The sequence below is a fragment of the Microtus pennsylvanicus genome, chromosome 3, assembly GCF_037038515.1.
Source record: "Microtus pennsylvanicus isolate mMicPen1 chromosome 3, mMicPen1.hap1, whole genome shotgun sequence".
In the NCBI taxonomy this organism is placed as follows: domain Eukaryota; kingdom Metazoa; phylum Chordata; class Mammalia; order Rodentia; family Cricetidae; genus Microtus; species Microtus pennsylvanicus.
This window is the reverse complement of record NC_134581.1, coordinates 12,915,677-12,940,925: the sequence shown is the minus strand read 5'-3', so window position 1 is coordinate 12,940,925 and position 25,249 is coordinate 12,915,677. Positions and strand designations below refer to the sequence as shown.

Sequence of the window (25,249 nt, the reverse complement as noted above, 5' to 3'; positions counted from 1 at the left end):
CAGAGTTCCCGATAGCACCTCGCAAGCGATTCTGAATTGAGCACTAGGCCACTACCTCATAGGCTCAGTGGGATCAGTATCTGGGAACCTCCATGGGCTCATAAACTTCAGGGAATTCTGTAACTGGGCGGCTTCTGAGAGGAGCACCAGCAGCTGTGGCGAGGATGGAAGAGCCGTTTTAGGCTTTTCTCTCCAGTCACATCGGATGTCAAGGGTTTGTCAAAATGCTTTATTAAAAACAAAAGCTGCACGTGTGCTCTTTCCGATGCGTTACTAACACTTAAAACCATGGACGTTTAAGAACTCTCACAGGAAGCCGGGCAGTGGTGGCGCATGCCTTTAATCCCAGCACTCGGGAGGCAGAGGCAGGTGGATCTCTGTGAGTTCGAGACCAGCCTGGTCTACAAGAGCTAGTTCCAGGACAGGCTCCAAAACCACAGAGAAACCCTGTCTCGAAAAACAAAAAACAAAAAACAAAACAAAAAAAAAAAAAAGAACTCTCATAAGAAACCATGTGAGCCACTGTCAAATGCAGACAGAATACAAGGCCACAGCCCTGTCCCAGTCTGCTTGTGGAGACCCTGCTGGAAGACAACTTTAGTGAGGAACAAGGGGCCACACCTGGGGTTGCCTGGACTGCAAGTGGGTGCTGCTTTCTGTGCCTCTTCTGAAACCTCTCGTACTGCGTCCCTCTCCAAGTTCTGATTCGTGGCAGCTGCGTCAGCAGGGGCTGGAAGCTCAACCATCTCCTCATCTCTCTGCATGGCATCTTCAGGAGAGCCCTCTGTCCTATCCCCTTGGACAGGGTCCTGGGGCTGGCTGGCCAGAGCCCTGCTCACAGGCTGTAAAAAGGCATCGAGCTTCTGGTCCCGGGAGTCTGTGCGGACCATCTGGTGAGCATAGACCTTGTCAGCACTTCCACTGGTAGATGAGGACGCCGGACCTGTTGTAGGCTTAACCACCTCCCCAGAGGGTCCAGCAAGTCCTGGAAGCAAGGTCTGTTTCAAAAGAGAAGACAGAAGAGAAGGAGGACAGACTTTAGTATATAAGTGTGCAAACCCCCAGCAGTAGTGGGTGGAGACATCAGAGCCAGAAGGAGTCATACCACAGATATTAGTACAGAAGCAAATTTATTAAAGGAGTATAAAATGTTCATAGGCATGAAATTTAAAAAAATCAAGCAAAGTTCTTATAATCTTAAAATGATGTTGAAACGAAAACTGAAAAGTTTTTATAGCTTGTCTGTTTTTCTACTTATGAAAAGATCCTCTTTTATTTTTTATGGTAAAATACACACAGCATACAACATACCATTTTAACCTATTTTTAAGCTAGAACACCGTGGCAGTGAGTATATTCACACAGCTGTGTATCCATTTCCAGGCTCGGCTTCCATTTCCCCTCATCCCAGGCCCTGGCAACTAGCATTCTACTGTTTTGTTTTTTCTTTTTTAAAATTTCTTTGTCAGGAACTGACCCCAGGCCTCTCACCTGCTGAACTCTACCACTAAACTGTGTCCTCAGAATTCCACTTGTAAACACACTGAAGCCTAACTAAAGTCTAAAACTCAATGACTCTCAGAAGCAGGGAGCCCCAGGTCCCAGATTCTAGTTACTAAACAGCCGTCCTACTGTGAGAGACCAGGGAACCCCACTGAACTCTAAGACTCACTGTGAAGGAGGGTGACATGTTTATGGCTTGCCCAAGAGGAATGCAAAGTGTTCAACAGATTCTCCTGGCATCTTGACGTTCACAGTTTAAACATGGGAGAGAAAGAGAGGGACAAAGCCCTGGGGATGATTCTGATGCGGCCAGCATGGGTTTCACCCCAATGGAGTCCTGCTATGGGTGGAAGCACTTGCCACTCAGGTTCATGTTTCTCTGTGTGCTCTCTCTCACAGCCCAGCTGGTTCCCACAGGAAAGCCTCAGCCCCATCCCATATACTCACAGCAGAAGCATGTCAGCAATGTATATGTATGGCGTGTCTACTTTAATTACACACCACCAAAAAGAGGAAGATGGACACATGAATGGACCCAACAAAGGACATCTTCAGATGAAGAATTACTGCTTTCAAATGAATGGGAAGGCAGGGCTGACAGTCATTTGGCAAACTGATTGTTTCAGGATGTTCCAAGCCAGATCAGCAATGTGAATGTCCTTAACATCACGGAGCAGGACATGGGGACAAATACCTCAATGCTAAATTCTATGGAGCATGAGAATTTATAGTACTGCGAGAGATAGTCACTGGCAGTATGGAAAACTGCACGGAAAACTAAGATTTAAAGATCTGAATTTTTTTTTGAGGGATCAAACTAGAATGAACAAAATTTACAAGTAAATAGATTCTAGGATGGTTTTGAAGGACTGAGAGACGGCTCAGTGGTTAAAAGCACTGACTTCTCTTCCAGAGGACCCGGGTTCAATTCCCAGCATCCACAGCATCCACATAGCAGCTCACAACTGTCTGTAACTACAGTTCTAGGGGATCTGACACCCTCACACAGACATACACGCAGGAAAAACACCAATCCACATAAAATAAAAATAAATTAATTAAAAAAAGAACGTCTTGTGTCTGAATATAGTTATGTCTCTAGATTCCCAACTCAAAGGCAATTCAGAGGGACCCAAGAGAGTTAACTAGCGCCACAAAGAAACAATCTGCCAAACCAAAAAACCAAAAGTACAAATTATGCTACAGGAAACCTAGAGAAGTCAATGAAAACAGCAAGTTTAAAAAGGAGAAGCCAGGGCTGGCAAAATGGCTTAGTGGGTGATAGGGCTTGCTGCCAAGCTTGACAACCTTAGTTAACTCCTGGAAGCCACATGCTAGAAGGAGAGGACTGACTCCTGAAAGTCACCTTCTGATTTCCACATGCTCGCCAGAATACAGGTGTACAACTCCCCACAGAGAAATGAAAGGGAGTGGGTTTACTTAATTCAAAGGGACTTAAGGGACTTAAAGACAGGACTGGTGGCACACTTCTGAAGTCCCAGGTCTTAGGAGGCAGAGGCAGGAGGTTCAAGGTTTCTCAGCTACAAGCAAATTTAAGGCCAACCTGGGCTATGAAACCTTGTTTCCCCCCAAATAAAAATAAATACACACACACACACACACACACACACAGAGAGAGAGAGAGAGAGAGAGAGAGAGAGAGAGAGAGAGAGAGAGAGAGAACCTAACAGATTTAAAAATGTAACAACAGAAATATTATATTATGACTGGAACATCACTAGATACAGATTTGAACAAGGCTGGTAATCAACAGACTCTCTTGATAATTAAAACATTTGAATATAGATGATACATACACTGAATATAAATGATGTTACTGTTATTAACTTTTTTAGGTATAGTATTTATATTATGGTTATGCAAGAAAATTTTAGATGTATGATAAAGTATTAAGGAAGAAATAAATTCTAAAATATGCTTTCAGATTTACTTTTCCCTAAGGAAGATAGGAATAACTAAAACCAGCAGGGCAAAATGCTGGATAACAGATATATGTACTATTTAATTTTAACTCTGCTTAGAAATATGAATAAAAATTAAAACAAAGTAACAGCTCCATTCAAAAGTGTGGAAGACACCCACAGTGCAGAAGAGGGGCTAGGAGAACGGCTCCATGGTAGGAACATCTGCCGTGCAAGCATGAGGCCCCGATTCAATTGCCCAGCACTCAAGTAAAGTCTGGTCTGGCTACAAGCATCTATTACCCAGTCATTGGGGCAGAGACAGGCAGATCCTGAGAGCCCACTTGCCAGTCACCCTCACTCAGAGAGCATCAGTTCAGGGAAAGCCATTCTCAAGGCAATAAAGAGGTATAAAAAAAAATCAACATCCTGCTCTGACCTCAGCATCCAAGTATGGATGTATGACTGGCACACATATTCATAGAACACACACATAAATTCCTGAAGAAAATGTTACCTTTAAGAAAACTATCAAAGCAACACAAAGACAATTCGAAATTATAACAAAAATATCTGAGTTTTCATGATATGGAACACCCTTTAAAGCAGCAGAGGCCCAGAGAGACTGTGGAGGTAGATGCTCTCACCTGGGTGAAATACATCCTGGACGAATTGGACCCCAACAGCTTGCCCTCAATGTGCTGTTGCACACGCTCCAGGATACTCTCCTCATGCAGAAAGTGAACTTCATGCTTGGTGGGGTGCACATTGACATCTACATTCTGGGGACTGATTTCCAAACTGGCATGAAAAAAGAGGAGAGAAACCAAATGGTGGGGAAAATCTACAGGGTGACTAGACAATGTAGAGAGGCCCAATCACATGGCCTCAAACCTGAAGATCAAGTCAGAGAGACCGAGTGCCATCTCTGATACCGAGGGGCCGTGCAGCTTCCAGGGTGGACACAACGGCTCTCCTCGTTGCACAGACTTACAGTGGGAATGAAGTCTATATAAGGCACCGCCCATGTATACGGAGGTTATTACAGGTCAGCCATCAGCACTCTAGAACCGCTGCTGGACTGTGACCCCAGGCAAGTGCCTAACTTCCCTGCATGTTTTCTCAGCTTTAAAGATAGGGTGACTATCAAACAGTTCCTCCTCACTTTTCAGGGGGAAAAAAGACACAGAAGAATTTGCTAGTCAACTCAAGAGGTCTTTCCCCTGCTCCAAGTCCATCTTTCACGGCTTACTGATAATGGAGTTTTGTGATATGAAGCCCTGTCAGCAGAGGCTACTACAAGAATGACAGGAGGGGTTTCCTAAGTCAGTTTTGGGAGCAAACATGCCACACCTCTTGTACACAAAACCAACGGCAAGTCATTTCTTCTTGTGGGCAGTACACCCCATAGCAGGTCCTGAGTGCGGAGATCTGCCTCACCCACTACTCCCCAGCATGGCAAGCCACAGTCAGTCCTTCACTGAGTGATGGAAGGCAAGAGGCACTATTAATCCCACAGTCTTGGGATGGGCTGCTCTCTGCACCTGCTCTTCCTGCCACTCATATCTCACTACTCAACTCCAATTTGAATTCAGTAGGCAAATTTTTCATTACTTTCCTTGTTCTGTTGCATGATTTCTATCTCCTGTTTAGATCAAAGGCAGAACAGCTGATGACATTACAGATTTATTCCTAGCAAAGAAACATGCAATGGCGTCAACAACTGCACGTTACATCTAAAATCTACTTTAGCCTATGGCCACAATACCCTGAGCATGCCTGACCTCACCTAAAGCCATTCTGAACCGTGGTTCAGACAGTAAACTTCCTCTCATTTCAGTGAGATCAGAACAAAGAAAGTGTTTTTCAGATAGATTCTTGCTACACTGGTCTGGAACTTAAAATTCTCCAAAACACTGGATTTATAGGTCTGTTCCTGAAGGTTTAAATGAGAATAAACTTGCAACATAGTTCTGCCAAGAAGGCTAAGGTTTCAAACCTGAAAGATGTCAGTACAAGCTGGGCCCCTGAGTAGCCTTGTTGCAAAGGGAATGGTCACTCTTCATGCTGGTTTTGAGACAAGCAGAACAAGAAACAAAGAAGAGACCCTTCCTTCTTTCTTTCTTTCTCTTTCTTTCTCTCTCTCTCTCTCTCTCTCTCTCTCTCTCTCTCTCTCTCTCTCTCCCTCCCTCCCTCCCTCCCTCCCTCCCTCCCTCCCTTTTGCACTATGGGGTTTGGTCTGAATAAGGCAAGTCCTAAACGATGAGTGATAATTGAAACATGACTACCAACTTAAGTCACTGGGATCTGCCAAAATAAAGACAAGAACTCTACAGGAAGGCAGGTATGTAAAGACGGTTAGCATGCAGGCTCACCAACCAGAATCCACATTAAGATAAGAGAGGAAAACTGACTCCACGAATGTGCCTTCTGACTTCCACATGTGTTCCATGTCCCATGCTTGTTTGTTCACTTTGTCTCTCCTCTCAATTAAATAAACAAATAAAATCTTTAAAAATGTTTAAAGACTCCCCACAGGGCAGGGAAGATGCTGTTTCATGACCCCAGCAGGAGGAACCGCAAAGTTCCTGAGTGAAAACAGGAACCATTTTCCTGTGGGGAGGGACAGAGCATCCTTACACCAGCAGTGCCCAGGATCTGTCCTGGCTGAACACTGCTAGGCAATCTCTTTCACGGAGGGCACCGAGGAGTCTGATGCTGCATTACCTGAGGTACAGGAATGGGTGTGTGTTTTTGGGCAAATATGCTGCATATACAGTTTCTATGGCTTTTCTCAAGGCAGCTGATTCTACCAGCCGGTCTGAAAAACAAAAAAAGCAAGTACCCAGTTCAAAACTGTCCTTCAGGACGAGGTCACAGGTGCTTACTTACATGGTCATGAAGTCACCTTGGGAAGAACACCTGGGGAATGATAGCCTCATCAGATGCCCAGGAACAATCACCCCTTTATCTGTTACCACTTTAACCATCTCACTACATGTTTGGGGCTCTTCCTCCCACTCAAGCAGCAGAGATTAGAGGGTGTCCAATTCTGCCTCATCACCCCTTCCCATCAGCTCCTGTATATTAACTTCGCTGTCTCTGGACCTCAGCAGCCCTTGGATATTTCAGTTCACAAAGACAAAGCTACCCATCACACATGCCAAGTGCTGAGATAGCATGGTGGTGACCGACTCACTCCAGCCTAGTGTGTAGCACTACGACAGAGCTGTGTGACACCCGTCAGAGGAGACAACAGCCAACTCTGCCCAAGGGGTTCCAATAGCAGGCTTCATAGTTGGCTGTTTTACTCTTTAGGGGGGACCCTCCACCCCGCTCCCACATAAACACACAGAGACGTATTCTTATTAAGAAACGCCTGGCCTTAGCTTGGCTTGTTTCTAGGGGCTTTTTTAACTTAAGTTACTCTGTTTCTCTTTAAATATGTTTTGCCTCTGGGCTTTTTACCTTTCTTGATTCCTTCTTTCTCTGTGGCTGATTGTGTGGCCCCTGGTGTCCTTTTCTTCTTTTCTCATTCCTTGCTCTCTCTTCCCTAGATTTCTCCTCCTATCTATTCTCTCTGTCCACCAGCCCTGCCAACTTCTCTCTCCTGCCTACTTCTTGGCCATTCAGCTCTTTATTAGACTAACCAGGGATTTTAGACAGACACAGTAACACAGTTTTACAAAGTTCAACAAATACAACGCAGCCGGGTGGTGGTGGCGCACGCCTTTAATCCCAGCAGCATTCAAGAGGCAGAGGCAGGTGGACCTCTGTGAGTTCTAAGCCAGCCTAGTCTACAAGACCTAGTTCCAGGACAGGCTCCAAAGCTACAAAGAAACCCTGCCTCGAAAAACCAAAAAAAAAAAAAAAAAAAAGCAACGCATCTTTGTATCATTAAACAAATATTCAACAGCACATAGTTGAGACTAAAGACAGAGAAAGAACTATTTCAGAAAAATCTAGCTCTCCTTTCTCCTGAGACAGATTTTAAAGGATAGCTTAATGAACTGTTGTCCTGTAAACTGGCAGCCAAGGATATGCCACATCTTTTTATTTCCAAGAATAGTGATGGCTTTATCAACAAGGAGACTATTAAATTCTTTTAGTGATCACACAGGCCTGGTGGTGTACCTGACAAGACAGATGGAGCAATCTGCTAAGGTCTCTGAAAGTGAGGCTGGCTATCACAGTGACCTTTGCCTCTATTCCCTAAGTGAGCATACACAGTAGGACAAAAACTTGCCTCTTTTTGCCATAATGAACAAATTGACCAGTGTTAACGCAGACTACGGTACATGGACCAATCAGAAACAAGAAAAGGGCAGTCAAATGACACTTAACTGACTTTTGTTTGTCAGCTCCGCAGTCAACATGTGTAATCAGAACAGTTATTTCTTATTTTTTTTTTAAACTGCTGATTTACTTTGGGGGGAGGGGGAGCGGCAGGGGTACATGTGGAGGTCAGAGGATGCAGTGGTTTGAATAGGTATGGCCCCCATAAACTCATGTTTACGAATGCTTGGCCTATAGAGAATGGAACTATTAGGAGGTGCAGCTTTGTTAGAGGAAGTGTGTCACTGTGGAGGTGGGCTTTGAGGCCTCCTGTGCTCAAGCTTTGCCCACTGTGTCACAGTCTCCTTCTGTTGCCTGAGGATCCAGGTGTAGATCTCTCAGCTCCTTCTCTAGATCCATGTCTGCCTTCATGCTGCCATTCTCACCGTGACGATAATGGACTAAGCCTCTGAAACTATAAGCCAGCTCCAATTAAACGTTTTCCTTTCCAAGACCTGCTGTGGTCATGTTGTCTGGTCACAGAAATAGAAACCCTAACAAAAACAGAGGACAACTTGAGGAGTCAGTTTTCTCATGCCACCATGTGGGTCCTGGGACCCAAACGCAGGTCATCAGGCTTGTTGATAAGTGCCTATACCAGCTGAGCCTTCACACTGTCCTCCATGCGGTAATTCTTATGTTCAGAACAAAACAGATAAAGGTGTTATTCCCAAACCTTACATGTGGAATTAAGCCTTATTAGCAAGCTTAATACTTCTTGGTAGGGAAGGGACAATGTCTCCTAATAGAAACACCTTAACAGAAGCTGTCTAACAGTGGCTGGCCTCTCCTAACTCCTCCTGGACTGTCCTGAACAACTCTTGTAAAACACACATGATTTGGATGCTGGAGAGGGGGCTCAGCAGCTGAGCACTTGCTGTTGCTCCTACACAGGACCCTGGCACACAGCAGACAGCTCACAGCTACCTGCAACTCCAGCTCTAGGGATCCAGCGCTCTCTTCCGGCCTCTGCAGGCACAGCACTCTCACATTTGTGCGTGCATGAGCACGTGCCCGCACACAAATAAAAGTAAATAAAAAAGAATCTGTTTTAAGATGTACAGTTTGAGACATTTATAGACATTTACTGCTGAAAACAGGAAGAAAATATACAATTTCCAATAGCACATAAAGAAGATGAGAACGAAAATTAGGATAAAATGCTTCCCAATAAAGGCAAAGGACCTGTAAGACCCCACAGAGATACATGTACATTCATGATGTTAATCACCAGATAAATAATGAAAATGTGGTCCATATACACAGTGGAATTTTATAAAGTCATAGAGAAAAATGAATTAAGTTTACAGAAAAATGAATTGAACTGGAAATCACAGAAGTAAGAAAGACAAGGGTGGCATGGGACGGACTCCTTTGACATGAAGGTGGAGATGGACTAGACATGGAAGACACAGGCAGGGGAGGGGAGCTGAAGATGGCCAAAAGTAAGCCTGAAAATGCCATGAGACCTAGAAACCAAGTAAATACATCTACCTATGCCTTAAAACAAACAAAGAACCCTAAGGAAGCCATCCCCTTGGGCTGGGGAGAAAGCTCCGCAGTTAAGAGCGTTGTTGCTCTTGCAGAGGGCCAGCTTAGTTCTCAGCACCCACGCGGTGGTTCACCTAACTCCAGGTTCAGGGGATCTGGCCAATTCTTACCTCCAAGGCATCAGGTATACATGTTATGGACAAACATACATGGAGGGAAAACATTCACATACTCAAAATAAATAAATCTAAAATAAACTTATTTTAAAAGCCTATACCCTTGTCTTAGATGTGTACTGTCCTCTTTTCAATTCTTCCTCTCTCATTCCTTCAATACCTATCTTAAATCTGTATTAAAAACTGATTCTTAGTAAACTCCAATTTTGCTTTAAAAAAAAAAAGAACTTTGAATATAAGAATATGAAAATCAAATGCATGGAAAGATGCTTCTTGCATCTGAACAGAAGCTAAGTTCAAGCTTCTGGGGCTTGGGAGGCAGTGTGATTCTAGCACCATCCAACACTTGCTATATACAACTAAGCTACACAAATCCAAAAATCAAACTGCACTTACTTAGTAAGAATCATGTAAATAATAGGTCATCAGAGAGACAAGAATTAATTCAACCTAATTTCATTTCTTCCTTGATTTCTAGAATTATTCTGAGTGTCATAAACTTAATTCTTTAGAAGAAAAAGGGTCTTAGGATTCAGCTTTTTAGTTACAATGCCTATACTCGAGTCTTGATTTTCTGCTGTACAATGTGGAAAAGCAGCCCTGACATAGGGTCAGAGTTGGGCCTGCTTGTAAAGGCTGTAATACAGACTCATGAGGAAGGCATTCTGGCCTACACAGCTCAAGGTAATGAACCAGACTGTGACAGGCAATGACACAGACTTAAGATAGAATAGGGCTAACCTCTGACATGAATTTCCCTGTGTAATCTAACCTGTGAGTCAGGAACTCTCCAGGTTCCATAAACCTCTCTCTGTAGACACTTCACTCTTTCTCACTTACGGTTGATGAAGAGCAGGAAAATGCACTTCTTCACGGAGTAGTTTGCATTGGATATATAGCCATTCATTTTGAAAGACAGGGTTTTATCCTCACACCCAACTTCTATCAGCTCTCTGTTTAGAAAAGAGAAATTTTGATGCTTTTTTAAAGTACAAGAAATCTCACATGATATATATGTATCACAAGAGAAAAAAAAAAACAGGGCTCTTTCCCATAAACCAACTCTGGATTAAAAAAGAAGAAGAAGAAGAAGAAGAAGAAGAAGAGGAAGAGGAAGAGGAAGAGGAAGAGGAAGAGGAAGAGGAAGAGGAGGAAGAAGAAGAAGAAGAAGAAGAAGAAGAAGAAGAAGAAGAAGAAGAAGAAGAAGAAGAAGAAGAAGAAGAAGAAGAAGAAGAAGAAGAAGAAGAAGAAAGACCTGAGACTAGGTTCAGCTGAGGTCCTGAGAGTCTACACACCATCTGGCATCTATCTATCCACTCACCTACTCAGTGTTTTCAAGTGTTTGTGTTGAGTGCTGGGCACTACTGTCACTGCTGAGAAGTAAAATGAGTCTAAGCTCTGAATTCTTACTATGCCTGAAATTTTTTTTATTGATTTTTATTGAGCGCTACATTTTTCTCTGCTTCCCTCCTTGCTTCTCCCCTTCCCTTCAGCCCTCCCCCAAGGTTTCCATGCTCCCAATTTACTCAGGAGATCCTGTCTTTCTCTACTTCCCATATAGATTAGATCCATGTAAGTCTCTCTTAGGGTCCTCATTGTTGTCTAGATTCACTGGGATTGTGATTTGTAGGCTGGTTTTCTTTATGTTTAAAAATCACTTATGAGTGAGTACATGTGATAATTATCTTTCTGGGTCTGGGTTACCTTACTCAAAATGATTTTTTCTAGCTTCATCCATTTGCCTGCAAAATTCAAGATGTCATTTTTTTCTGCTGTGTAGTACTCCATTGTATAAATGTACCACATTTTCCTTATCATTCTTTGGTAGAGGGCCAGTTAGATTGTTTCCAGGTTCTGGCTATGACAAACAAAGCTGCTATGTGTAACATGAGGGCTGGGCTTGTTGGGGTTTCTATCCTGCCCAGTTCCCACAGCTGTTCAGCCCCAAAGAAATTCACACAGAGAGTTTATATTAATGATAAACCAATTGGCCCATTAGCTCAGGCTTTGTATTAGCTCTTATAACTTATATTAATCCATTATCCTTATCTATGTTAGCCACATGGCTCAGTACCTTTTTCAGCGGGGCAGATCACATCCTGCTTCTTCAGTGATCTGGGCATCTGGGAAACGCTTCCTTCTTACCAGAATATTCTTGTTCTCCTTGTCCCACCTCTACTTCCTGTCTGGTTGACCCACCTAACTTCCTGCCTGGCCAATCAGCGTTTATTTAAAACATGATTGACAGAATACAGACAATTCTCCTGCACCAACTATGAACATAGTTGAGCACATGTCCTTGTGGCACGATTGAGCATCTTTTGGATATATACCCAAAAGTGGTATTGCTGGGTCTTGAGGAAGGTTGTTTCCTAATTTTTTGAGAAATCGCCACACTGACATCCAAAGGGTTGTACCAGCTTGCATTCCTACCAGCAATGCAGAAGTGTTCCCTTTACCCCACAGCCTCGCCAGCATAAGTTGTCATCAGTGTTTTTGATCTTGGCCATTCTTACAGGTGCAAGATGAAATCTCAGAGTTGTTGTGATTTACATTTCTCTGATGACTAAGGATGTTGAGCATTTCCTTAAGTGTTTTTCAGCCATTTTAAGATTCCTCTCTTGAGAGTTCTGTTTAGGTCTGTACTTATTTTTTTATTGGATTATTTGTTCTTTTGTAAAGATTTATTATTTATTTATTATGTATACAGCATTCTACGTGCATGTATGCCTGCACACCAGAAGAGGGCACCAGATTTCATCATACATGGTTGTGAGCCACCATAAGGTTGCTGGGAATTGAACTCAGGACCTCTTGACCTCTGAGCCATCTCTCCAGCCCAGATTATTTGTTCTTTGGATGGCCAATTTCTTGAGTTCTTTGTATATCTTGGAAATCAGACCTCTGTCTGATGTGGGGTTGGTGAAGATCTTTTCCTATTCTGTAGGCTGTCATTTTGTCTTGCTGACCATGTCCTTTGCTTTACAGAAGCTTTTCAGTTTCAGGAGGTCCCATTTATTATTTTTTCCTCTCAGTGTCTGTGCTACTGGGGTCATATTTAGGAAGTAGTCTCCTGTGTCAATGCATTCAAGTGTACTTCCCACTTTCTCTTCTATGAGGTTCAGTGTGGTCTTTGATGCATTTGGACTTGAGTTTTGTGCATGGTGATAGATATGGATCTATTTTCATTCTTCTACAAGTTGATATCCAGTTATGTCAGCACCATTTGTTAAATATGCTTTCTTTCTTCCATTTAATATTTTTTGCTTCTTTGTCAAAAATCAGGTGTTCGAAGGTGTGTGGATTGATATCCTGGTCTTCTATTCAGTTACATTGGTCCTCCTATCTGTTTTTATGCCAATACCAAGCTGTTTTCAGTACTGTAGCTCTGTAGTAGAGTTTGAAGTCAGGCATTGCGATGCTTCCAGAAGTTCTTTTATTGTACAGGATTGTTTTGGCTATCCTTGGTTTTTCCTTTTCCCCATATATGAAGTTGAGTACTGTTCTTTGGAGGTCTGTGAAGAATTTTGCTGGGATTTTGATAGGCATCGCAATGGATCTGTAGATTGCTTTTGGTAAGATTACTATGCCTAAAATTTTATGGTAACTAAATCCCAAAGCATTAAGTCTAATACTCATCTCTGCTGACCTGACTCTTTACTATACTGAACAGCACCAATGAGGTTCCCAAGAGTGCTTACTGGCAAGGACAGGAAAACAAGATACATCTTCCTAAGTTTTCAGGATGAACCTATTAGCAGCTAGTTAACTCCTAGTAGCCTTCTTCTTCAGTCTTCATTGACTCTAGAGATTTTTCCTTCTTGTCCTGGTATTTTTCTTTTGGGGCATTAACAGAGCCTACCAATGAATGGCATAATTATCTCATTCCCTTTCAACTGGAGTACTGAGAGAGCAAGAACCACTCCAGGTCCACCGCTGTATCCCAACTACAGTTCAGCACTCACTAGATTTTGCTGCGCAGGCCAGGGATGCTTTTCCTGCAGTAACATGCCCTCTGAGTCCTGGGGTGGGCATAGTGCAGCCTGCAGTTCTGTACATACACACTGACCCACAAAGCCTTTCTTCCTCCAATGTCTCAGGAGGGCAATTTGGAAACCTACTTCTGGAAATATCTAATCTCTTACAGCCCCTGAGGATTCCATTGACTAGTGTTCAGTCTCAAAATCTTGTCAAAAGCTCTTAAAAGATACTCTGTAGAATACAGAGATCTTCCTTTGATCTAGGAGTATAGGTTTTTTTTTTTATTAAAAAAAATTAACTCACATTTAATTAGGAAGAAAAGGATGTTGACAAATAAACTACTGTTCCCTTGGTTATGCTCTAAGAATGAACAGTTTGTCCTTGGAAGTAGAATTTCAGTATTAGGACAACTTCCAATGCTTTTGAGACCTTGGGAAAAATCAAGCAGATCCAGTTGACTCCATCTGTGCTATGTGCTATGAGCACCTCATATACGCCTGCACAAGAAGACTCTTAATAATCTGGGGTATGGCATGGGCCTTTGGGACTTCATGAATTCCTAGCAAGAAACCTGTGATGGTGCTGGTGGATTTTTACAAACAGGGGAGCTCAGGAGTAACTCATAAGCAAACTCTTCTCTTGGTCCTTCTTTGATTATGACGGGCTGCTAACACCCATAAATCTAGACTTTAAGAACAGAAAATTTCATCCAGCTTTACACCCCTAACTTCTGATACAAATCTTAAATTAATCAATGCTGAATGACAAGTAAATTAAATTACAACAGGAACATTAAGGGCGACAGAATTCTGAATTATAAACATTTTGAAAATGAAGGTCAAAAGAATAAGCGCATTCACAGGCACAACATGCAGGAGGCAAAACTCCCAGAGAGCACTGAGTCCCAGTGAGACAGTGACCACATCAACCACCATGAAACCCAACAACAAGCCTGCACACCCGACTACACCAGCCCTAGCAGCATCCACTGTCTCAGTAGCTTTCAGAACAACACAACGGGTGATGAACCAAGGGAGGGAATTCCAAGGACTTTACTATACATGGGTTACTCACATACCGACTAACAGCATTTCCAAAGATGGAGCGAATGTTGTCCACAGTCGTGGCATTGGGTAGTGTTCTGATATCAGCCACTGTCTCACCTTGCTGAAAAACAACAGACAGCATGGTGACTTGACATCCAATGGCCCCGAGTAGTAGAAATTGTTTCTCAAAAATGTCCTATGTTTCTTTCCTATTGTCCTTCAAAAATCCTAATTTAGTGACCAGAGAGATGAACCAGTCATTAAAAACACTGGCTACTATTCTTTTTCCAGAGTACATAGTACTCACAACCATCCGCAACTCCAGTTCCAAGGGATCTGATGCCCTCTTCTGGCCTCTGTAGGCACCAGGCATGCACATGGTGCAGAAAAACACATGCAGGTAAAACATTTGTACATATAAAACAAAAATAAATATATCTTTTGAAAAAAATCATGACTTACTTTTTTAACTGAGAAACTAATGCCTGAATTGTGTATTGAATACCTAGAAAAGAAAAGGCAAAAGCTAAGTAGAGGATAGTCAAATACATAATACTTTTAATTTAAAAGATCTACTTTTAATTAAATAATTTGGTAGATTTATAAGAAAAAGGTGGTTTAAACAAGGATATATACAACCAAAATACCTTGGTTTAACCTATATTATTTCCAAGGAAACAAAACAACAGAGACTCATGGAGACAACATTGCCAACCATGACACAGAACGTTAGAGGCCGCCCAGTCTGAACCTACAGGGTTATTTTCATGATTGGCTCCCTTACTCTTTCCTTAGCTGGTCCTGCTCTAGTACCCACAGGCTCTGTGAAGATGACTTCATCACGCCTCTGTCCACCAACCCCACTGAGAACGGTGCTTAGGGAATACATCTATTAAGTACAGTTTTCCACCTTACCACACTTAGAACCAAAAGAGTCACTGAGAACATTTTTGACACTGATTTATACGACTATACTAGTGGAAGTGAGGAGGGTTAGGGGCCCTAATACATGAACCTCTTCCTATATAGACAAATATATTTTATAAATACTAAAAGACAGTTGACACAAACCACTATTAAGATTCAAAGACACTTGAGATCAAACCCACACTTCAGCCACTTGTGCCAATATATTACGTTTATCAAAACATAATTCTGCGTTTAGCTACCCTAAGACCCTTCTCCTGTTAACAGCCTCCAATTCGCTTTGGGAAACTCCTTTAATCCCATCTCTCCCACTCCCAAGGCATACTAAGTAAAGACTGACAACCAACAAATTTTCCCAGAGCTGTGGGTACAAAACTATGGATCCCAGTAAAGTCAATCATAGCACTGTCCAGGACAGAACTTCAAAGGAGAGGCAGAGGAGAACAGGAGGACCACCTGTCACCCTGTGCTACCTCTTCCTACCCAATAATCAAGCATTCAGTGATTTCTTTTTGAGTCATGGTAGCTAAGATCAGTTTGCTTCATTTTCCAGCAAAGAACCTAACAAAGGAGACCAACTGTACCCCTCACAAGATGGGTCAAGACTTAGGACTGATGAGCAAACTGGGACCAGAGTAGCACACAAGTGAGTTTTTGTCTGCACCTAGGTTAATTTGCAAGCACTGAGGCATGTTCTTTTCATGAAAGAGCTCAAGGACTCACTCACTCCCAGATTTTGGACAGTACCTGCCAACAACTTCTAAAATTTTCCCATACTCTTCACTTGGATTTTTCAAGGCTTTCCTCCTCGTCATTATGTTGTAAAAAAGGTCCTCCACCTGAAGAGAGATCCAGTTGTCTTGTAAGTTCATGGGCGTACATGGAAAGCTTCGCACTGTCTACCTAAAGCTGGACCTCAGGTTAGTGAATCCAGGGACATTACCAACAGCACTGTTCTAAGTCCTGATTTGGGGTGAGGGGGGAAGGATAAGAAAGCATCAACAAAGGAGTTAAAGAGTATTTTTCCTGTATCCCACATTCACTCAATTCTCAAACAGATACTGGGAGATGGCTCTATGGCATGCTGTTTGTTAAAAATATAAAGGACTAAAAATATGAGCCATTTAAAACTGTCTTGCTCAAGAGAGTAGACAATTTGGTAAGACATGAATGTAACTCTACAATGAATTACTATATTACATGGCATTCAGAGACATTTTTCAAACTAAAGAAAATTATAAAACTCTGGAGATAATTTGGATAATTTGGAGTTCTCAACAATCACCCTTTGTATGCAGCTAAGGCTCCCCTAGCCAGCACCATTTGGCATTTCAATTGTATTTTAATAAATAAAGACAACCTGAAGACCTGAAAAGCAAAACAGCCAGCCACTGGCTTTTACCCTGACCTCAGCCTGAAAAGGCAATCCTGCCTCTTGGAATCTCAGAATGAGACTGCGTGTTGACAACGGTTTCCTCCTGTTTTATAATACTCTCTATGGCTGGGATTAAGGCGTGGACCACCATGATTTAAGGCATGCACCACCCGATTTCTATGGTAACTAGTGTGGCTACTGGGATTAAAGGTGCGTGTCATTGTGACTACTAGGAATAAAGGTGTGTTACCATAACCTGGTCTGCAGGCTGACCAGCGGGACTGTTTTACTCTCAGATCTTCAGGCAGTCTTTATTACAATACAATTGACATGCCAACACACAGCACTTTGAAGCACATGCTTGCTTCTGTCTCCTACCTGCCTATCATGCTCAGGATTGAGATGTGCTACAGCTGGGGTCAAGAGTGAAGGGACAGAGATGGGTAAGATGACAGGGAGGTGCCCATAGGATCTCAGACTGGAAAAACATTGACATACTAGGAGAAGGCTTTTGACTCACAACACTCATGACCCACCCACGGCCCTGAGGCAGCCGAGCAGAAATTCTCTGCTCTGCTGGAGACACTGGAAACTGAATTCTGAGATGTTAGTGACCTGCCTGTGAACACACGAGCACTGAAAGGTGAGACTGGGACTCCGACCCATGTCTTCTAGTCCACCATAATGATGTCTCAATGCCAACTGCTCTGCCACTGATTTTTACCATCCCAGCCTCTTACAAAAGACAAGACGTAGGCAGGCTGCCATGCCATAAAACCCAATCATCATTTTTCTTACTTAGAAGCTTAGGTATCCTGGGGCTTCTATTACAAATCAAAACTTATCTGATTTTTACACCAGGAACTCAGAGCCCATTTTACTTTTACTTCAGCATTCCTACTAAGCTGTGTGTCCCAAGTTTTATTCCGATGTGCCACTCTTACCGTAATCTGGGTACCCTGGTTGCCTGCACATGGCTTAGGAGGGGCTTTCAGCTTTCCATCTGAGTAACTTGCTCTAGTCAAACAACATAGAAGATTATTTGTATCTAACAGGATGCTTAGCCAAAGCATAAAAACAAAAACCCTAATATAGACATTGCAGCATATATCTGTAACCCAGACACGAGGAACACCTTGAAAGTCCCTAAACTACATGAAACAATAAATACATCAATAAAAGATGAACTTCATTATTTAAAAAAAAAAAAGCTTGCAAATAAATAAAATCTCATACACCCAAATTAACCAGGCCCAAAGCCTATATAGTTCAATGAATTTCTATACAGTTAGAATAGACATTGAGAAATAAATCTGTGGAGCTCCAATTTAAATTTACACCTTCAGTAAGAAATAAACTTTATTTACATATTTATCCACCACCCAACACAAAACCCATGACAGAACTAGTAAAACAATGCACTTTCTAATCTTTCATAACTGTGTCTATTACCTGGATTTGGTTCATATTACATTTCATTTAAAAATGAAAATTATATCAATACATTATAACATAGCCATATTATATACTGCTAATTGGATTTTATAGAGGCATTTTATTTTATCTTACTTTAATGTTATGTGCATTGGTATTTTGCTTGCATGTCTATCTGTGTAAAGATTCTGGATCCCCTGGAAATGGAGTTACAGATAGTCGTGAGCTGCCATGTAGGTGCAGGGAACTGAACTGGGGTCCTTTGGAAGAGCAGCCAATGCTCTTAACTGTTGGGTCATCTCTCCAGCCCTAGAGGCATTTTCTTAGTTGAGGCTCCCTCTTCTTAAGTGCCTTTAGTTTGTCTCAAGTTAATATAAAACTATCAAGCATAGGAAGGCACTGGGGGTCAAAGCGATACCTCTGGATTTCATCCTGCCTCAGAAGGGAGCCAGTAGAAACCCCAGATAGGGCATAACACAAAACCAGAGATCATGAAACAGATACCTCAAGCTATTTACAAAAAACTTAACTCACAATTGTCTCTCTGGTTTATAACATTCCAGGCAGTCCACCCAAATTCACATAGAATCAAGACCCTAACATCAGCCTTGCATACTCCGAAGCACTATTACATCACACATTAGTCTGCTGAAGAAGGTGGAAGACACGGAATTTCCTATTTTAATTTATAAGCAATTTGCATGCTTCAAATGTATTTTATTGTTGCTTTTCTTTCTTTCTGCATTCATTAGGTACTACTACTTACTACTAGTCTTCAGGCAGTGGCAGCCAGTGCTTACAAAAACAAGAGCATGATTTTGAGTTCTTTAACTCCATTTTGGTTCTGTTCCAGGACCATTTTGAGCTTCTGGAAATTGCCGGCAGGACAGCCAGCAGCCAGATCACTCAGGTACAGGCTGAAGGGAACCAGAAATGTAGGAGTCAGCAAATGAGTGTTGACTCTTCAGCATCCCAGCCGCAGACCTGTCATCAGCCCAAAGTGCTACCCTACTAAAGGGCAAAAGGGCAGCACTAACACTAGCAACTACTATTTGTTTAGAAAACCTATGTGCAATAGACATCTTCCTTGGTGCTTGTAATATGTTACAGCTTATCAACTTATCTCTCTCTCTATCTCCCTCTCTCTCTTTTTTTTGGGGGGGGGGGGCGCTTCAAGACAGGATCTTTCTGTGTAGCCCTGGCTGTCCAGGGACCCGCTCTGTAGACCAGGCTGGCTTTGAACTCAGAGATCCGCCTGCCTCTGCCTCCCAAGTATTGGGATTAAAGGTGTACCACCACTGCCCAGCACAATTTACCTCTTAAGTAGCCACAAAGTGGGGCTAGAGAGATGGCTCAGCTATTAAAAGCACTGGCTGATCTTCCAGTAAAACACAAGAGGGCAAAGAGAAAATAAACAGAAAGGGGTTTCACTATCTTTTTACAGGGCAGATCTCATGACCTGGAAACTTCCCGAGGACCTGTATTCAATTCCCAGAATGCACATGGTAGTCTATAATTATCTGTAACTCCAGTCGCAGAGACCCCACCCCGTCTTCTGGCCTCCAAAGGCACCATACATACACCTAGTGCACAGATATGTATGCAGTCAAAATGTCCATACACATAAAATAAATGAATCTAAAATGTAAAAAGAATCCATGATCATCCCTGTAGATGAACAATTTATCCCTACCAAGGGAAGAAAACAAATATCTTAACAACAACAAAGGAACACATTGGGGGGGGGGGATCCACACTGAGACCAAACGCCTCACAGAAGTCATCATCACATACCTATATGCACATTTGCCGTCAGCTGTTTTGGTTGTAATAGTAACATGAGCCACATGGCTTATGCTTGCCAAAGCCTGGGGGGAGAAGATGAAAGGAAAACTCACTGTCGCTTCATCAAAGGCAAAGTTTATCTAACTTGCCTCTTTTGATCTGCATTAATGAAGCAACAACGAACAATTTGACATGTTTTAAGAAAAAGAGATAAAGTCAGGCAATGGTGGCACACACCTTTAATCCCAGCATTTGGGAAGCAGACAGACAGATCTCTGTGAGTTCAAGGCCAGCCTGGTCTCTAAGAGCTAGTTCCAGGACAGGCTCCAAAGCTACAAAGAAACTCTGCCTCAAAAAACCAAAACCAAAACAAAAAAGAAAAAGAAAAAGCGATAAAATCTAATTCGTAGGATAATAACTAAAACAAGGGGAAGCATATATTAAAACTCCGAAAGGAATCACACAACACTTCCTGTGTTAACAGCAACTGTATCTCATGGTAGTACACAGGGCCTGTGCTGGACAGTATCCCATTACTGTAACAATACATAAGATGACCAATTTATGACAAAAGGCTCATGGTTTTAGAGGACTCATTTGATGGTCAGTAGGTCCTGATGCTTTGGTCCTGTGCTGAGGACTCATTTGATGGTCAGTAGGTCCTGATGCTTTGGTCCTGTGCTGAAGAAATTCATCATGGTATGGAGTTCATGGAAACCAAAGCTACTCACAACAGACATCCACAGAGGTCAAAGAGAAAAAGAACAGGAAGGGGTTTCACCAGCCCCTACACTTAGCTTCAATAATATCCCCAAAATAATAAACTGGGGACCAAGCTTTCAGTGCATGGGTCTCTTGGGGCCACTTCAGTTCCAAATGGTATCAAAAGCATTAAATAAATTTTTAGTGATGCATCTTTCAAGAAATTAAAAAATGGGCCTTCACAAAGAAAAAACAGGATCTCTCAAAACTGCTTTATAGAAACAATTATACTTTTAAAAATGTGAATTCAAAATTGCTACAATTGGTCTGTACAACATCATCTACACTCCTGAGGGAGTTTCAATTCATTAAAAGGAACATGGCTCTCCTTGGGTAGCTGAGGCAGGAAGATCGCCTGAACCCAGGAGTTTGAGATCAGCAAAGGAGCCTGACCCCCATCTCAAAAACAAATGAACAAAAAAAGCTTCAGGCTCGGAGATTACTTGGTCACCCCAGATTTCCCCAGGTATTAATCTATAAGGTCCCGTCCCTGCATCCGTTCATGTGTCGCCAGCCCCCCCCCCCCCCCCCCACCGCCCGCTTTGTAGTCAGGCTAGTTTCAAACTCTCAATTGTCCCGTCTCCCAAGTAGCAGTATTATAAGCATGTACCACTGTACCCAGCTTGGTTTATAAAATTTTCAACACTTACAAACTTGAGCTGAGTGTGGTAGTGCAGCTTATAATCCCAATATTTTGGACACAAAGGCATGAATATCAGGAGCTTAAGACCAGCCTCACCTACATAAAAAGTTCAAGACCAACCAGGGCTATAGAAGACATAGTTCAAAGCATAAAGCAGACTTAAAATATAAATAACTTTGAGACCCATGTAAGTAAGGCAAGACCTGTTCATAGGAGACAATCTCTTATGTACTTTCAGAAAGGAAGTTGGCCAATATGCTCAAATATTTCTGCCTTGAAAAAGAAAAAAAAAAATCACCATTTTCTCAAATTAGGATCTAGATAAGATTCAATGGAGAGTCAATGAAGTGTGAGTGTGAGGATAGTGGGGAGACAGAAGCAGGAGGCCCTGGTGAGTTCCAGGACAGTCAGGTCTGCCTCTTCTGAGATAGTGGGACCCTATCTGAAAGAGAGAGACAGGGAGAGGAAGGGGGAGAGGAGAGAGATCAAATGAGGAGGCTCCTCAGGCCCTACAAATGTCTTTTAGTTTTCCTGTGCAGACTGCCAGTTGAATCTATTGTGTGCAATTTTCTAACCCTGTATAGTTTACGTTACCATTCACACACGGCCCTATATTTTCCATACACTGATATGCAGATGAAAATGTTGATCAGATTCACATTTGATTTTCTGATAAAATTTCATAGATGACATTAGGGACTTCTATAAAGAGACACATGATGTTCAGTGCCTCTGTAGATAAAATAGTATATCAAGTATTTTTGAAAAAAGTTCTGTCCTGGAAAGCTAAATGTTAAAAATTTTTGTATTTAACAATAAGAAATATTAAATTTCATTTGCTTCTGTTGAGAAATGATAACGTTATCATGGGAGGGCATTTCTATACATTTCTTCAAGCCTTAGCTTACCTCACCCCGAAAGCCATAGGTAGAAATGCTGGCTAAATCTTCAAAAGTCTGCAGTTTACTTGTGGTGAACCTCTCGCACACAATATCCAGATCTTCCTTCTACAGGATTAAGAGGGGGAAAGGAGTAAATAATTATCTCTCTCACTTTCCCAAGTCTTTCTGAAGTCTCATTTTATTGCTCTAATCTGAGAAGTTCTCAGAAGAGGTTTATATTAGTACTAACTTCCTTATGGCACCTGAACTACCCATGGATCTTCTTCTCTAGGCTGTTCCTTCTCAGTGTCCTGTAGTTCCCACCTCCTAACACTGGGATTCCACCCTTACACGGCTTCTCTACCTATGCTCACTCATGTCTGTCTCCTAGAGACAGGGTGTCACTGTATAGCCAAGGATACTTCTCTGACAGCGACCTCTCAAGTGCTGAAATTCTATGCATATGATATCATATCCAAATTCCGTTTTCTTTTTAAATTAAAAAAACAAAACAAATCTTTATTTTCAGTATACAGGAAACTCTTAAAATTGTAGTAAAAATAAAAATACATGCAATAAAATTTTCATTTTAGCTGGGTGTGGTGGCACACACTTGAAATTCTAGCACTTTGAAGGTAGAAGTAGGAGGGATAAGAATTTATGGTCACCCATTGCCATATAGTGTAATCAAGGTTGGTCTAAGTCACAAGAGACCAGGCCTCAAAAGCCATAAACAAGGGCTGGGGAGATACTTCAGTGTGGTTAAGAGCACCCACACCAGGTGGCTCACAGCTACTTCTAACTCTAGCTCCAAGGAGTCCAGTAACCTCTTCCGGCCTTTATAGACACTAGCACTCACTCAGCAGGCTAGGGAGAGGTCGTGCATTTTCCTAGAGGTTTGACATGAAGCACACAAACCTAGTTCCCCCAGGCTTTCCTTACCCTGATTCCAGTGCCATTGTCCTGGATCTGAATTAGCTTCAGGCCTCCTTCCTTAACAATCACTTGAATATTTGTAGATTTTGCATCTAAACTGGCAATCAGAAAAAAAAAATGTCAGTTGCAACTACTTTGATACACATACTATAATAACAAACTCCAAACAGAGTATTTGACATGTTATCTCTCTGTCTGACAGCTCGATGTGGGTGCTGTATGAACGTATACTACAAAAGCCATTAAGTGCAGAGCCAACACTTCTGTTCCTGCAGGGCAGTCCTTTTAGTACAGTTGTTTCTTACTCTTTCCAACTAATTTTACTGTATTAATATTTAAAAATGATGTTTTCCTCTACACTTACATTTTCAAGAAAACACACTCGATGAAGCAAAGAAAAACTGCCATGCAGAAATTGAAGAGGCTTAAAGGGTGCAGGCACAGCAGTGCACACCTTTAATTCCACCACTGAGGGCGGGGGGGGGGGGGCAGGAGCAGATGGGGCTCTGTGAGTTCAAGGCCAGCCTGGTCTACAAGGTGAGTTTCAGGACAGCCAGGGCTGCTACACAGAGATACCCTGTCTCAAAAAAACAAAAACAAGCCAACAAAAAAAGAGGGCTTAAGGGTTGAGGGTCTAGAGAGATAGTTCAGCAGTTATGGGCACTGGCTGCTTTTCCAGAGGACCAGAGTTCAGCTCCCAGCCCCCACATGGTGGCTCAGGACCATCTGAAACAGGAGTTGCAGAGGACCCGATGCCCTCTTTAGGCCTCTATGGGCACTGCATGCACATGGTGCACCTGACATGGTACATAGACATGTACCAGCAAAACACCATTCATAGAAAACATGTGAGGGGGTCCAGGCACCTGCCACTAATCAGGTGACGACCTGAGTTCAACCTAGGACCCACAAGGTGGAAGCAGAGAATCAGCTCCTCGAAGTTCTCTTCTGACCTCCACAAGTGTGTTGTACATACACTCTCCATCACACAGACAAAGCAGTAAACCAAATTAATTAAGCTAAAAGGGGAAAATAATCATAAAAAGGAAGAAGTTACTATCCAGCACAGAAAACAAATTTGGCCTGGGACTGCATGGAAAGGGGAAGTTATCAATTTCTCTCATGAAAAATTCTGCATTGAAAAAAAAGTTACTTAAATGATAAACTTTTCTTGGCGCCCCTGTACCAAAAACCTTAACTATTTAAAAAGTCCTTAACTAGAATCCATGCAAAATCTCTGCTTGAATATAAGCTATGCTATTTTTAAGCTTAGCTTTAGTTTACAGTATTCAGGCAGAGTACACTAACTGGCCGCAGGGAGCCTGGGGACGTTGGAGTTGGTACAGCAATAGACCGCTGTATGGAATGAGCTATCAGGATAACTTGGGCCGGTTACCTTTTACTTCTTTTCCTTTCTCCCTCTTGCAGTACCATTGCTCTGAATGGTTTGTTTTCAGTGAACTTCTACAAGACTTCTAGTCCTCACTGGAGAAACCTTTTCTCTTTATTGTAACAAAGTATGGGCTTCACGGACATCAACTGATATTAACACAAAGGCTTTATGTATACTCCATGGGGTCCTTTTTGAACCTATTTGATGGTGTGTCTATTTTGAAGTAGACCGTTCTGTCCACATTTTTAACCTCTCCTCTCCACAAGGTCTAAGTTTCAGAAACAACAAATGCTTCTTCCTAGAACACTAACTGGGGTCATTGATTTGACAATAGGAGAGTCAGAAAAAAGTCCCGTGTCCACTGGCCTGACCTAAAAGGCCAATAATTTTGAACAAAACTCAAAATGAACTGTGCCCTGGATGTGTAGGGATTGAATGAATGATAAATACGGCGTGCTCTGAGGACTGTTTCTCTCTCCACTCTAGACATTCACACATCTTCAGTTGCGCATCTTTTGCGAACGTGATGTGAAGCTAAGCAGCTTCCTTCGGGAAGGTACCATTAAATCCGTATCACGCCTGCTTCCTCTACTTACGACCCAAACGGGTCTCGCGGAAGCCGTGAGGACCCCGCTGGTCTGAAGCCGGCTAGGCGCGCT

The 25,249-nt window shown here is 42.3% G+C and overlaps 1 protein-coding gene across 6 annotated transcripts in view; it reads right to left on the bottom strand.

Moving 5' to 3' along the window:
- Mlh1 (mutL homolog 1) overlaps positions 1 to 25,249 on the bottom strand; it is a 40,630-nt gene that overhangs the window by 14,840 nt on the left and 541 nt on the right. For 2 of the 6 annotated variants that reach the window (XM_075964380.1, XM_075964378.1), the window contains exons 2-12: positions 23,204 to 23,294; positions 22,289 to 22,387; positions 19,985 to 20,058; positions 17,701 to 17,773; positions 16,129 to 16,220; positions 14,917 to 14,959; positions 14,487 to 14,575; positions 10,268 to 10,380; positions 6,153 to 6,246; positions 4,073 to 4,226; positions 622 to 998 (exon numbers count right to left, since the gene is read on the bottom strand). In XM_075964380.1, coding sequence (XP_075820495.1) covers positions 622 to 998; positions 4,073 to 4,226; positions 6,153 to 6,246; positions 10,268 to 10,380; positions 14,487 to 14,575; positions 14,917 to 14,959; positions 16,129 to 16,220; positions 17,701 to 17,773; positions 19,985 to 20,058; positions 22,289 to 22,387; positions 23,204 to 23,294 — 1,299 coding nt within the window. Of the gene's footprint in view, positions 1 to 621; positions 999 to 4,072; positions 4,227 to 5,839; positions 5,978 to 6,152; positions 6,247 to 10,267; positions 10,381 to 14,486; positions 14,576 to 14,916; positions 14,960 to 16,128; positions 16,221 to 17,700; positions 17,774 to 18,325; positions 19,081 to 19,984; positions 20,059 to 22,288; positions 22,388 to 23,203; positions 23,295 to 25,249 lie in introns of those variants that run through there. The other 4 variants (XM_075964379.1, XM_075964381.1, XM_075964382.1 and 1 more) reach the window with 4 other exon arrangements.